Genomic DNA, 14,549 nt, shown 5'->3' on the forward strand with positions numbered 1-14,549 from the left:
CCCCATCCCCCCCCATATCCCCCCCCATCCCCCCACATCCCCCCCACCCTCCCGGACCCCGCCCATCCCCCCCCACCCCACCCCCCCACATCCCCCCCCACCCCCACCCCCCCCCAGACCCCCCCATCCTCCCCCCACCCCCCACCCCCCCATATCCCCCCCCATCCCCCCCCATCCCCCCCCACACCCCCAGACCCCCCCATCCCCCACCCCCCCCAGACCCCCCCATCCTCCCCCCACCCCCCCCACCCCCCCATATCCCCCCCCCAATCCCCCCCCCGGGTGGGGGCGGGGCGGACCGTGGCGCGGGCGCTGTGGGTGGTCCCCAGTTCGCGCCCCCCCAACCACCAGCGCAGCCGCACCGGGGGGTTACTGGGAGCACTGGTGCAGGAGAGGACCACCGTCCCGTTCTCCGCCACCGACGGCGCCCCCGCGATCGTCACCTCCGACGGGGGGTCTGCGCGGGGGACGGCCCAGTATGAACCAGTAGCGCCCAGTATGAACCAGTAGCGCCCAGTAGGGGCTCCCAGTACAGCTGGGGGATCCCAGTTTGGACCTCCGGTGTACCCAGTGCCTCCCAGTACACACAAGACCTCCCACTATAGGCTCCCAGTCCAACCAGCCATCCCAGTTTGGCCTCCCAGTATAAACCAGTAGATCCCAGTATAAATTTAATTGCCCAGTATGGGCTCCCAGTACAGCTGGGGGATCCCAGTTTGGACCTCCCGTGTACCCAGTGCCTCCCAGTACACGCAAGACCTCCCACTATAGGCTCCCAGTCCAACCAGCCATCCCAGTTTGGCCTCCCAGTATAAACCAGTAGCGCCCAGTATAACTTTAACTGCCCAGTATGGGCTCCCAGTACAGCTGGGGGATCCCAGTTTGGACCTCCGGTGTACCCAGTGCCTCCCAGTACACACAAGACCTCCCACTATAGGCTCCCAGTCCAACCAGCCATCCCAGTTTGGCCTCCCAGTATAAACCAGTAGATCCCAGTATAAATTTAATTGCCCAGTATGGGCTCCCAGTACAGCTGGGGGATCCCAGTTTGGACCTCCGGCGTACCCAGTGCCTCCCAGTACACGCAAGACCTCCCACTATAGGCTCCCAGTCCAACCAGCCATCCCAGTTTGGCCTCCCAGTATAAACCAGTAGATCCCAGTATAAATTTAATTGCCCAGTATGGGCTCCCAGTACAGCTGGGGGATCCCAGTTTGGACGTCCGGCGTACCCAGTGCCTCCCAGTACACGCAAGACCTCCCACTGTAGGCTCCCAGTCCAATCAGCAATCCCAGTTTGGCCTCCCAGTATAAACCAGTAGCTCCCAGTATAACTTTAACAGCCCAATTTGATCTCACACTCCCTCCCAGCCCCCCCGCCCCGGCCTCCCAGTGCCTCCCAGTGCCTCCCAGTGCCTCCCAGTACCACTTTAACCTCCCAGTTTGACCTCCCACTCCCTCCCAGTGCCTCCCAGTGCCTCCCAGTACCACTTTAACCTCCAATTAGCGCCTCCCAGCCCCCCCGCCCCGGCCTCCCAGTGCCTCCCAGTGCCTCCCAGTGCCTCCCAGTACCACTTTAACCTCCCAGTATGATCTCCCACTCCCTCCCAGTGCCTCCCAGTGCCTCCCAGTATCACTTTAACCACCCAGTATGATCTCCCACTCCCTCCCAGTGCCTCCCAGTACCACTTTAACCTCCAATTAGTGCCTCCCAGCCCCTCCGCCCCGGCCTCCCAGTGCCTCCCAGTGCCTCCCAGTATCACTTTAACCCCCCAGTATGATCTCCCACTCCCTCCCAGTGCCTCCCAGTGCCTCCCAGTACCACTTTAACCCCCCCGTATGATCTCCCAGTGCCTCCCAGTGCCTCCCAGTGCCTCCCAGTACCACTTTAACCTCCCAGTTTGATCTCCCACTCCCTCCCAGTGCCTCCCAGTACCACTTTAACCTCCAATTAGCGCCTCCCAGCCCCTCCGCCCCAGCCTCCCAGTGCCTCCCAGTGCCTCCCAGTATCACTTTAACCACCCAGTATGATCTCCCACTCCCTCCCAGTGCCTCCCAGTACCACTTTAACCTCCCAGTTTGATCTCCCACTCCCTCCCAGTGCCTCCCAGTATCACTTTAACCTCCCAGTTTGACCTCCCACTCCCTCCCAGTGCCTCCCAGTGCCTCCCAGTACCATTTTAACTTCCCAGTTTGATCTCCCACTCCCTCCCAGTGCCTCCCAGTATCACTTTAACCCCCCAGTATGATCTCCCACTCCCTCCCAGTGCCTCCCAGTGCCTCCCAGTACCACTTTAACCTCCAATTAACGCCTCCCAGCCCCCCCGCCCCGGCCTCCCAGTGCCTCCCAGTGCGTCCCAGTACCACTTTAACCTCCCAGTTTGATCTCCCAGTGCCTCCCAGTGCCTCCCAGTGCCTCCCAGTACCACTTTAACCTCCCAGTTTGATCTCCCACTCCCTCCCAGTGCCTCCCAGTGCCTCCCAGTACCACTATAACCTCCAATTAGCGCCTCCCAGCCCCCCTGCCCCGGCCTCCCAGTGCCTCCCAGTGCCTCCCAGTGCCTCCCAGTATCACTTTAACCCCCCAGTATGATCTCCCACTCCCTCCCAGTACCACTTTAACCCCCCAGTATGATCTCCCACTCCCTCCCAGTACCACTTTAACCCCCCAGTATGATCTCCCACTCCCTCCCAGTACCACTTTAACCCCCCAGTTTGATCTCCCACTCCCTCCCAGTGCCTCCCAGTGCCTCCCAGTACCCCCCCGCTCACAGGTGACGTGGAGGGTGACGCTGGCGCTGCCCCCCCCGCCCGGGAGGGGGGTGTGAGTGCGGCACCGCAGAGTGGCGCCGTCGTCCGCGGGTGTCACCGTCACCGTCAGGCGGCTGCGGGACACCCCCCGCGGCCCCTCCCCCACCCACGGGGCCCCCAGTGCCACCCCGGACTGGGGGGGGGGGGGGCGGAGGGGGGGTCAGGGAGCAGTCCCAGTGCCTCCCAGTGCCTCCCAGTGCTCCCAGGGACCACCTCCCAGTGCTCCCAGTGCCTCCCAGTATGACTTCCCAGGGCCTCCCAGGGCTCCCAGTGTGACATCCCAGTGCTCCCAGTACTCCCAGTGCTCCCAGTGCCTCCCAGTGCGACTTCCCAGTGCTCCCAGTGTCTCCCAGGGCTCCCAGGGCCCTTCTCCCAGTACTCCCAGTGCCTCCCAGTATGACTTCCCAGGGCCTCCCAGGGCTCCCAGTACTCCCAGTGCTCCCAGTGCGACTTCCCAGTGCTCCCAGTGCCTCCCGGGGCTCCCAGGGCCCTTCTCCCAGTGCTCCCAGTGCCTCCCAGTGCTCCCAGGGACCACCTCCCAGTGCTCCCAGTGCCTCCCAGTATGACTTCCCAGGGCCTCCCAGGGCTCCCAGTGTGACATCCCAGTGCTCCCAGTACTCCCAGTGCTCCCAGTGCCTCCCAGTATGACTTCCCAGGGCCTCCCAGTGCCTCCCAGTGCTCCCAGGGACCACCTCCCAGTGCTCCCAGTGCCTCCCAGTATGACTTCCCAGGGCCTCCCAGGGCTCCCAGTACTCCCAGGGCTCCCAGTGCGACTTCCCAGTGCTCCCAGTGCCTCCCAGGGCTCCCAGGGTCCTTCTCCCAGTGCTCCCAGTGCCTCCCAGTGCTCCCAGGGACCACCTCCCAGTGCTCCCAGTGCCTCCCAGTATGACTTCCCAGGGCCTCCCAGGGCTCCCAGTACTCCCAGTGCTCCCAGTGCGACTTCCCAGTGCTCCCAGTGCTCCCAGTGCCTCCCAGGGCTCCCAGGGCCCTTCTCCCAGTGCTCCCAGTGCCTCCCAGTGCTCCCAGGGACCACCTCCCAGTGCTCCCAGTGCCTCCCAGTATGACTTCCCAGGGCCTCCCAGGGCTCCCAGTGCGACTTCCCAGTGCTCCCAGTGCCTCCCAGGGCTCCCAGTGCTCCCAGGGCCCTTCTCCCAGTGCTCCCAGTGCCTCCCAGTATGACTTCCCAGGGCCTTGCAGTGTCTCTCAGGGCTCCCAGTGTGACATCCCAGTGCTCCCAGTGACCTTCTCCCAGTGCTCCCAGTGCCTCCCAGTCCCTCCCAGTGCCCCCAGTGCCCAGAATTCCCCATCCCAGTGCTCCCAGTCCCTCCCAACGCCCTCTCCCAGTGCCCTTCTCCCAGTGCCCCCAGTACCTCGTCCCAGTGCTCCCAGTGCCCTCACTGCCTTTCTCCCAGTGCTCCCAGTGCCCCCAGTACCCCGTCCCAGTGCTCCCAGTGCCCTCACTGCCCTTCTCCCAGTGCTCCCAGTGCGACTTCCCAGTGCCTCCCACTGCTCCCAGTGCCTCCCAGTGCTCCCAGTGCCCTCTCCCAGTGCTCCCAGTGCCCCCAGTACCTTGTCCCAGTGCAGACTGGGAGGGGGGTTGCCCCCCCGGGCGAGGCAGACCAGTCGCAGGGTGTCCCCCGCCCGCACGTGGGGCGACTCCAGTCCCTCGATGGTGGGGGGGCCGGGGGGAACTGGGAGGCACTGGTCAGACTGGGAGGCCCCAGAGCCTCCATGGCAGGGTGACGAGGGGGCACTGGGGGCGACTGGGAGGCACTGGGAGGGCTGAAGGGGGCGCTGGGGGGTACTGGGAGGGTCCTGTGACTCCATGGGTGGGGACTGGGGGGTACTGGGAAGCACTGGGGGTTACTGGGGGGACCCAGTGCCTTTATGGGTGGGGACTGGGGTATACTGGGAGGCACTGGGGGGCTTGGGGGGGCACTGGGGGGTACTGGGAGGGTCCAGTGACTCCATGGGTGGGGACTGGAGGGGTACTGGGAGGCGCTGGGGGGCTTGGGGGGGGGCACTGGGGGGGTACTGGGGGGGTCCAGTGCCTCAGTGGGTGGGGACTGGAGGGTACTGGGGGCACTGGGAAGACCCAGCACCTCCATGGGTGGGAACTGGGAGGTACTGGGAGGGTACTGGGAGGCACTGGGGGGCTTGGGGGAGGGTGCTGGGGGGTACTGGGAGGTCCCAATACCTTTGTGGGTGGGGACTGGGAGTTACTGGGAGGTACTGGGAGAGTGTTTTGGGGATCACGGGGCAGGTTTGGGGGGGTGGGGGGGTATTTGGGGGTCCGGGGGGGGCATTTGGGGGTCCGGGGGGGGCATTTGGGGGGTGACACTCACAGAGGACGTCGAGGGTGAGCGCGGCCTCGGCGGGGGCGGGGCCGGCCTCGTTAGCGGCCGAGCAAACGAGGCGCTGCCCGTGGGCGTGGCTCTGCGCCGTCAGGCTGGGGGGCGGGGGGGGGGGGGTCAGACTGGGCCAGACTGGGCCAGACTGGGCCATACTGGGCTTCACCGGGCCTCACTGGCTCATACTGGGCCACACTGGCTCATACTGGGCCATACTGGCTCATACTGGGCCATACTGGGCCATACCGGGCCATACTGACCCTCACTGGCCTACACTGGTCCATACTGGCCCTCACTGGGCCATATTGGCTCATACTGGCCCTCACTGGCTCATACTGGGCCATACTGGGCCATACTGGTCCTCACTGGGCCTCACTGGCTCATACTGGGCCATACTGGGCCATACTGGTCCTCACTGGGCCATACTGGTCCTCACTGGGCCATATTGGCTCATACTGGCCCTCACTGGCTCATACTGGGCCATACTGGGCCATACTGGTCCTCACTGGCCAACACTGGGCTGTACTGGCCCATACTGGGCCCCACTGGGCCGTACTGGCTCATACTGGCCCTCACTGGCTGATACTGGCTCGTACTGGCCCATACTGGTCTGTACTGGCCCATACTGGGCCATACTGGCTGCCACTGGGCTGTACTGGCTCATACTGGTCCATACTGGCCCACACTGGGCCTCACTGGCCTATACTGGGCCTCACTGGTCCTTACCAGACCATACCAGCCCTCACTGGCCCATACTGCCTCATACTGGTCCGTACTGGTCCGTACTGGCCCTCACTGGCCTATACTGGGCCATACTGGTCCACACTGGTCCATATTGGCTCACACTGGCCCTTACTGGTCTATACTGGGCCACACTGGCCCATACTGGCTCACAGTAGGCCAGTACTGTATAATAGCTGCCCATGGGGGGGGGGGGGGCTCATACTGGTCTATAGTGGTCCATACAGGTGTGTACTGGGCTGTACTGGGCCATACTGGTCTGTACTGGGCCATACTGGTCCGTACTGGTGCTCACCGGACAGTGGCCTCACTGGAGCTCAGTTTGGGGTTGGAGCCCTCGAGGACGCGGGTGGAGACGTCGGGCAGCGGCTGTCCCCCTGCGCCCCAAATCCCCCAAATTCACCCCAAAATCGGCCCCAAATCCCCCAAATCCCCCAAATCCCCCCAAAATCAGCCCCAAATCCCCCCTGCGGCCCCAAAACCCCCCAAATTCACCCCAAAATCAGCCCCAAATCCCCCAAATCCCCCAAATCCCCCCAAAATCAGCCCCAGATCTCCCCAAATCCCCCAAATCCCCCAAATTCACCCCAAAATCAGCCCCAAATCCCCCAAATCCCCCAAATCACCCCAAAATCAGCCCCAAATCCCCCCTGCGGCCCCAAAACCCCCCAAATTCACCCCAAAATCAGCCCCAGATCTCCCCAAATCCCCCCAAAATCAGCCCCCAAATCCCCCCAAATCAGCCCAAAATCCCCCCTGCGGCCCCAAAATCCCCCCAAAATCAGCCCCCCAAACCCCCAAAATCCCCCAACCCCCCCCCCAAATCCGCCCCAAATCCCCCCAAATCCCCCAAATCCCCCCAAAATCCCCCCCAAATCCCCCCTGCGGCCCCAAAACCCCCCAAACTCACCCCAAAATCAGCCCCAAATCCCCCAAATCCCCCCAAAATCAGCCCCAAATCCCCCAAATCCCCCAAATCCCCCCAAAATCAGCCCCAAATCCCCCCTGCGGCCCCCAAACCCCCAAATTCACCCCAAAATCGGCCCCAAATCCCCCAAATCCCCCGAAGTCACCCCAAAATCAGCCCCAGATCCCCCCAAATCCCCCAAATCCCCCCAAATTCACCCCAAAATCAGCCCCCCAAACCCCCCCAAATCAGCCCCAAATCCCCCAAATCCCCCAAAGTCACCCCAAAATCAGCCCCAAATCCCCCCTGCGGCCCCAAAACCCCCCAAACTCACCCCAAACTCACCCCCAAAACCCCCCAAATCCCCCCAAGTCACCCCAAAATTAGCCCCAAATCCCCCCTGCGGCCCCAAAACCCCCAAATTCACCCCAAAATCGGCCCCAAATCCCCCAAATCCCCCAAAATCCCCCCAAACTCACCCCCAAAACCCCCCAAATCCCCCCAAATCCCCCCAAAATCAGCCCCAAATCCCCCAAACTCACCCCAAAATCAGTCCCAGTTCCCCCCTGTGACCCCCAAATCCCCCCAAAATCAGCCCCCCAAACCCCCCAAATCCCCCAAATTCACCCCAAAATCAGTCCCAGTTCCCCCCCAAACCCCCAAAATCCCCCAAATCCCCCCCAAATCCACCCCAAATCCCCCAAATCCCCCCCAAATCCGCCCCAAATCCCCCAAATCCCCCCAAAATCAGCCCCAAATCCCCCCTGTGGCCCCCAAATCCCCCCAAATCCCCCCAAAATCAACCCCCCAAACCCCCCAAATCCCCCAAACTCACCCCAAAATCAGCCCCAGATCTCCCCAAATCCCCCCAAATCCCCCCCAAATCAGCCCCAAATCCCCCCTGCGGCCCCAAAACCCCCCAAACTCACCCCAAAATCGGCCCCAAATCCCCCCTGCGCCCCCAAATCCCCCAAATTCATCCCAAAATCGGTCCCAAATCCCCCAAATCCACCCTGCGGCCCCAAAACTCCCCCAAATTACCCCCAAATCAGCCCCCACCCCCCCAAGTCACCCCCAAACCCCCCCAAATCCCCCCAAAATCAGCCCCAAATCCCTCTGTGACCCCAAACCCCCCCAAATTGCCCCAAAATCCCCCCAAATCCCCCCAAAACCAGTCCCCAAATTGCCCTGAATCAACCCAAAACTCAGCCTCAAAAATCCCCCCAAATCGCCAAAAATCCCCCCAAAATCCCCCCAAATCCCCCCAAATCCCCCCAAAATCCCCCCAAATCCCCCCAAATCCCCCCATCCCCTTCCAAAAACCACCATTAACCCCCAAAATAACCCAAAATGCCCCAAAATCCCCCATCCTAAACCCCCCGATTTCACCCCAAAACCCACCTCCAAACCGCCCCCAAATCACCCCAAATGCCCCCAAAACACCCCCCTCCCCCCCCCCCCGCCCTCCAAACCCCCCCAAAACAACCCAAAATGCCCCAAAATCCCCTCCCCCCCACCCCCCCCTCCCCCCCCCCCCCAAACCTCCCCCCACCCCCCGGGAAACCCCCCCCCGCCCCTCCCCCTTCCCCCCCTCCCCCCCCCGCGGGGGGGGGAGAGGACCCCCCCCAAAGTGCCCCTCCCCCCCCCCCCGGGGGTCTCACCCAGCGTGAGGGTGAGGCGGGGGGCGGGGCGTGCGTCGGGGGCGTGGCATCGCACCTCCACCTCGGCCCCGCCCACCCAGGGAAGCTCCGCCCCCGGGGGCAGCTCCAGGGTGGGGGTGCCCGGCGGTACTGGGGACACCAGTACAAACCAGTCGGGATTGGGGCGGGGGGGGGGGGGCATCCCAGTAGGGCCTCGTGGGAAGCGGCTGCCCAGTGCCCTCCCAGTGCCCTCCCAGTGCCTCCCAGTAAGTCCCAGTGCCTCCCAGTAAGTCCCAGTGCCCTCCCAGTGCCTCCCAGTAACCTCCCAGTGCCCTCCCAGTGTCCTCCAGTACGCTCCCAATAGCTCCTAGTGCCCTCCCAGTGCCTCCCAGTGCCTCCCAGTAACCTCCCAGTGACCTCCCAGTGCCCTCCCAGTGCCTCCCAGTAACCTCCCGGTGACCTCCCAGTCCCTCCCAGTGCCTCCCAGTAAGCTCCCAGTGCCTCCCAGTGCCCTCCCAGTGCCCTCCCAGTGCCTCCCAGTGCCTCCCAGTAACCTCCCGGTGACCTCCCAGTCCCTCCCAGTGCCTCCCAGTAAGCTCCCAGTGCCTCCCAGTGCCCTCCCAGTGTCCCCCAGTGCACTCCCAGTAGCTCCCAGTGCCCTCCCAGTGCCTCCCAGTAACCACCCAGTGCCCTCCCAGTATCTCCCAGTGCCCTCCCAGTGCCTCCCAGTAACCTCCCAGTAACCTCCCAGTGCCCTCCCAGTGTCCCCCAGTACGCTCCCAGTAGCTCCCAGTGCCCTCCCAGTGCCTCCAGGTAACCTCCCAGTCCCTCCCAGTGCCTCCCAGTAACCTCCCAGTAAGCTCCCAGTGCCTCTCAGTGCCCTCCCAGTAATCCACAGTGCCCCTCTGTGCCTCCCATTGCCCTCCCAGTGATCCCCAGTGGCTCCCAGTAACCTCCCAGTGCCGCCCAGTAACCTCCCAGTAACCTCCCAGTAACCTCCCAGTGCCCCCAGTAACCTCCCAGTGCCTCTCAGTCCCTCCCAGCCCCATCCCAGTCCCTCCCAGACCCCTCCCAGTCCCTTCCAGCCTCTCTCACTCCACTCCCAGTCCCTCCCAGTCCCTCCCACTCCCCTCCCAGCCCCATCCCAGTCCCTCCCAGTCCATCCCAGTCCCTCCCACTCCCCTCCCACTCCCTTCCCAGTCCTCTCCCAGTCCCTCCCAGCCCCATCCCAGTCCCTCCCACTCCCCTCCCAGTCCCTCCCAGTCCCTCCCAGTCCTTCCCAGTACCTTCCAGACCCCTCCCAGTCCCTCCCAGTCCCTCCCAGTCCTTCCCAGTCCCCTCCCAGTCCATCCCAGTCCCGCCCACTCCCCTCCCACTCCCTTCCCAGTCCCCTCCCAGTCCCTCCCAGTCCCTCCCACTCCCTTCCCAGTCCCCTCCTAGTCCTTCCCACTCCCCTCCCACTCCCTCCCAGCCCCTCCCAGTCCCTCCCAGTCCCCTCCCAGTCCCTCCCAGTCCCCTCCCAGACCCCTCCCAGTCCCTCCCAGCCTCATCCCAGTCCCTCCCAGTCCCCTCCCAGTCCCTCCCAGCCCCTCCCACTCCCTTCCCAGTCCCCTCCCAGCCCCTCCCAGTCCCTCCCAGTGCCTCCCAGTGCGCACCCAGCACGGTGAGCAGGGCGGGGCGGGACGCTCGGGGGCGGGTGCCGTTCCCCTCCCCCACTTGGCACTGGTAGATGTCGTCGTCCTCCAGTGTCACCGCCGCGATGCGCAGGTGGTGCTCCCCTGCCCGGACACGCCCCCTCGAGCCCCGCCCAAATGCGGCCCCGCCCCCGCCCTCGAGCCCCGCCCCTTCCCCTTTAGCCCCGCCCCTTCCCCTTTCGCCCCACCCCTTCCCATTCAGCCACACCCCTCCGCCCTCTAGCCACACTCCCACCCCTTTAGCCCCGCCCCTCTACCACTTAGCCCCACCCCTCCATCCTGTAGCCACGCCCCTCAGATCTATAGCCCCGCCCCACCCTTTAGCCCCACCCCTCCACTCTTTAGCCCCACCCTTTAACCCCGCCCCTTCAACCTTTAGCCCCACCCCCACCCTTTAGCCACACCCCTCCCCCTTTAGCCCCGCCCCTCCAGCCTTTAGCCCCACCCTCTAGACATACCCCTCCGTCCTGTAGTCCTATAAACCCGCCCCCTCCCTTTAGCCCCACCCCTTCCCCTTTAGCCCCACCCCTTCCCCTTTAGCCCCACCCTCACCCTTTAGCCCCGCCCCTCCAACTTAACCCCGCCCACACCGTCTAGCCCCGCCCCTTCCCCTAGGCCCCACCCATTCCCCTCTAGCCCCTCCCCTTCCCCTTCAGCCCCTCCCCTTCCCCCTCAGCCCCTCCCCTTCCCCTTCAGCCCCTCCCCTTCACCCTCGGCCCCTCCCCTTCCCCCTCAGCCCCTCCCCTTCACCCTCGGCCCCTCCCCTTCACCCTCGGCCCCTCCCCTTCCCCTCGGCCCCTCCCCTTCCCCTCGGCCCCTCCCCTTCCTCCTCAGCCCCGCCCCTTCCCCTCAGCCCCTCCCCTTCCCCCTCAGCCCCTCCCCTTCCCCTCAACCCCTCCCCTTCCTCCTCAGCCCCTCCCCTTCCCCCTCAGCCCCTCCCCTTCCCCCTCGGCCCCTCCCCTTCCCCTCGGCCCCTCCCCTTCCCCTCGGCCCCTCCCCTTCCCCTCGGCCCCTCCCCTTCCTCCTCAGCCCCGCCCCTTCCCCTCAGCCCCTCCCCTTCCCCCTCAGCCCCTCCCCTTCCCCTCAGCCCCTCCCCTTCCCCTCAGCCTCTCCCCTTCCCCCTCAGCCCCTCCCCTTCCCCCTCGGCCCCTCCCCTTCCCCCTCAGCCCCGCCCCCTCGGCCCCGCCCACCTCTGCGGGGGTCCCCGGCGTGGCGGTAGCGGGGGTGGGCGGGGCCGGGCGGCGCCCCCAGCAGGAGCCCCCCCCGCGCCCACTGCACCGCCCCTCCCCCCGCCCCCACCGCGCAGCGCAGCTCCGCCTCCGACCCCGCCCCCGCGCTCACATTGGCCGGCTCCTCCAGGAAGGGCGGGGCCGCCGCGCCCGCTGCCCGCAAGGGAGGGGAGGGCGGGGCTGAGGGAGGCTCCGCCCACCCTGCACCCCCCCACCCCCCACCCCACCCCCCCGCGACCCTCTGGGATCCCCGAAATCCTGTGACCCCCACGACCCCCCGTGACCCCGTGTGACCCCATGTGACCCCCCGTGACCCCCATGACCCCCGTGACCCCCGTGACCCCGTGTGACCCCCACGACCCCCTGTGACCCCCACGACCCCCCATGACCCCGTGTGACCCCCACGACCCCGTGTGACCCCCACGACCCCCATGTGACCCCTTATGACCCCATGTGACCTCCTGTGACCCCCGAGACCCCGTGTGACCCCCTGTGACCCCCTTTGTCCCCATGTGACCCCCCCACAACCCCCTGTGACCCCGTGTGACCCCCATGACCCCCTGTGACCCCCATGACCCCCGTGACCCCGTGTGACCCCCACGACCCCCTGTGACCCCTTATGACCCCATGTGACCCCCTGTGACCCCTTATGACCCCATGTGACCTCCTGTGACCCCCGAGACCCCCTGTGACCCCCACGACCCCCTGTGACCCCCTGTGACCCCTGTGACCCCCACGACTCCATGTGACCCCCTGTGACCCCCACGACCCCGTGTGACCCCCACGACCCCCTGTGACCCCTTATGACCCCATGTGACCCCTTATGAGCCCATGTGACCTCCTGTGACCCCCGAGACCCCGTGTGACCCCCTGTGACCCCCTTTGTCCCCATGTGACCCCCCACAACCCCCTGTGACCCCGTGTGACCCCCGTGACCCCCTGTGACCCCCCACGACCCCCCGTGACCCCCACAACCCCCCGTGACCCCCGTGACCCCCTGTGACCCCCTTTGGCCCCGTGTGACCCCCACGACCCCCCCATGACCCCGTGACCCCTCACCTGTGACCCCGCCCAGCAGCAGCACCAGCACCACCTGCCCCATGGGGTCAAAGGTCAGAGGCGCGACCCCCAACTGCCCCCCCAGTCCCTATTTACCCCCCGGGACCCCAAAAATCTACCCCAGGACCCCCTCAAACTGCCCCTCTACCCCCCAACTGCCCCCCCAGACCCCCAATTGCCCCCCAGTCCCTATTTGCCCCCCCAGGACCCCCTCAAACTGCCCCTGGACCCCCCAACTGCCCCCCAGACCCTCTTTCCCCCCCACAGGACCCCAAAAATCTACCCCAGGACCCCCCAACTGCCCCCCAGGATCTCTATCTGCCCCCCCAGTCCCTATTTTACCCCCCAGAACCCCCTCAAACTGCCCCTGGACCCCCCAACTGCCCCCCCAGTCCCTTTTTACCCCCCAGGACCCCAAAAATCTACCCAGGACCCCCCAACTGCCCCCCCAACGCCTCTATCTGCCCCCCCAGGACCCCAAAAATCTACCCCAGGACCCCCCAACTGCCCCCCAGGACCTCTATCTGCCCCCCAGTCCCTATTTACCCCCCTGGGACCCCCTCAAACTGCCCAGGGACCCCCCAACTGCCCCCCCAGGACCTCTATCTGCCCCCCCAGACCCTCTTTCCCCCCCCCATGACCCCAAAAATCTACCCCAGGACCCCCCAACTGCCCCCCAGGGCCTCTATCTGCCCCCCCAGCCCCTCTTTACCCCCCCAGACCCCCAAAATCTACTTCAGGACCCCCTCAAATTGCCCCTCTATCCCCCAGCTGCCCCCCCCGGGCCTCTATCTGCCCCCCCAGTCCCTTTGTACCCCCCCAGGACCCCAAAAATCTAACCCTGGACCCCCCAACTGCCCCCCCAAGACCCTATTTACCCCCCCGGGACCCCCTCAAACTGCCCCAGGACCACCCCAACTGCCCCCCCGGACCTCTATCTGACCCCCCAGACCCTCGTTACCCCCCCAGGACCCCAAAAATCTACCCCAGGACCCCCTCAAACTGCCCCTGGACCCCCCCAACTGCCCCTCCAGGACCTCTATCTTGCCCCCCAGTCCCTTTGTACCCCCCCAGGACCCCAAAAATCTACCCAGGACCCCCCCAACTGCCCCCCCAGGGCCTCTATCTGCCCCCCCCAGTCCCTATTTACCACCTCAGGACCCCAAAAATCTACCCCAGGACCCCCCCAACTACCCCCCCAGGGCCTCTATCTGCCCCCCCAGACCCTCTTTGCCCCCCCAGGACGCCATCAAACTGCCCCTGGACCCCCCAAATGCCCCTCCAGCCTCTATTTACCCCCCCAGGACCCCCAAAATCTACCTCAGGGACCCCCTCAAATTGCCCCTCTACCCCCCAACTGCCCCCCCAGGACCTCTATCTGCCCCCCCAGACCCTCGTTACCCCCCCAGGACCCCCAAAATCTACCTCAGGACCCCCTCAAATTGCCCCTCTACCCCCCAACTGCCCCCCAGGGCCTCTACCTGCCCCCCCCGGCCCCCCAACCCCCCCCAGCCCCCCCCACTCCACACTGCCCCGACCCCCTCCCATGGGGACAGCCAGTGGCCGAGCGCGGAGGGGCCCTCCCGGTTCCTCCAGAGCCCTTTTTGGGGAATGGGGGGGGGGGGGGGGGGGTTGGAGGGGTGGAGTCAGGATGGACACCCCCCCCTCCCCCCCCCCAGACACCTCTCCCCCCTTCCCCCTCCCCCGGATTGCCTGAGTGCCCCCCCTCCCCCTGATTGGCTGACAGGGGAATTTGGGGAATGCGGGGGGGGGGTGACGAGGGACAGCTGCCACCCGGGGGGGGGGAGGGGGGCGACAAGCGACTGGGGGGGGTGGGGGGGTTTGCCCTTCCCCCACACCTTCAGGGGATGGAGGAGTCTGGGAGACCCCCCCCAAAACCCCCCAAATCCCCCCCAGAGGGGACTAAGGCATCTGGGACCCCCCAACCCCCCCCCCATATCCCCCCCCCAGAGGGGTCTCAGGTGTCCGGGGGACCCCCCAAAAACCCCCCAAATCCCCCCCAGAGGGGGTTCAGACATTGGGGGGACCCCCCCAAATCCCCCCCAGAGGGGGTTAAGACAATGGGGGACCCCCCCAAAACCCCCACCCCCCCATACC

General features: G+C 65.6%; 1 protein-coding gene across 1 annotated transcript; it reads right to left on the reverse strand.

Moving 5' to 3' along the window:
- Positions 1-299: 299 nt before the first annotated feature.
- On the reverse strand, positions 300-12,474 carry LOC309685232 (nephrin-like; the record flags this gene model as incomplete). Its single annotated transcript, XM_082501038.1, has 9 exons — positions 300-457; positions 2,772-2,943; positions 4,380-4,501; positions 5,156-5,259; positions 6,198-6,279; positions 8,471-8,599; positions 10,105-10,227; positions 11,334-11,525; positions 12,432-12,474. Coding segments are annotated over 9 exons (1,125 nt in total), but the record flags the coding sequence as incomplete, so codon positions are not given.
- Between the last annotated feature and the right edge of the window lie 2,075 nt (positions 12,475-14,549).

Source organism: Vanellus vanellus (assembly GCF_965231255.1).
Source record: "Vanellus vanellus genome assembly, contig: HAP1_SCAFFOLD_2243, whole genome shotgun sequence".
Classification (NCBI taxonomy): domain Eukaryota; kingdom Metazoa; phylum Chordata; class Aves; order Charadriiformes; family Charadriidae; genus Vanellus; species Vanellus vanellus.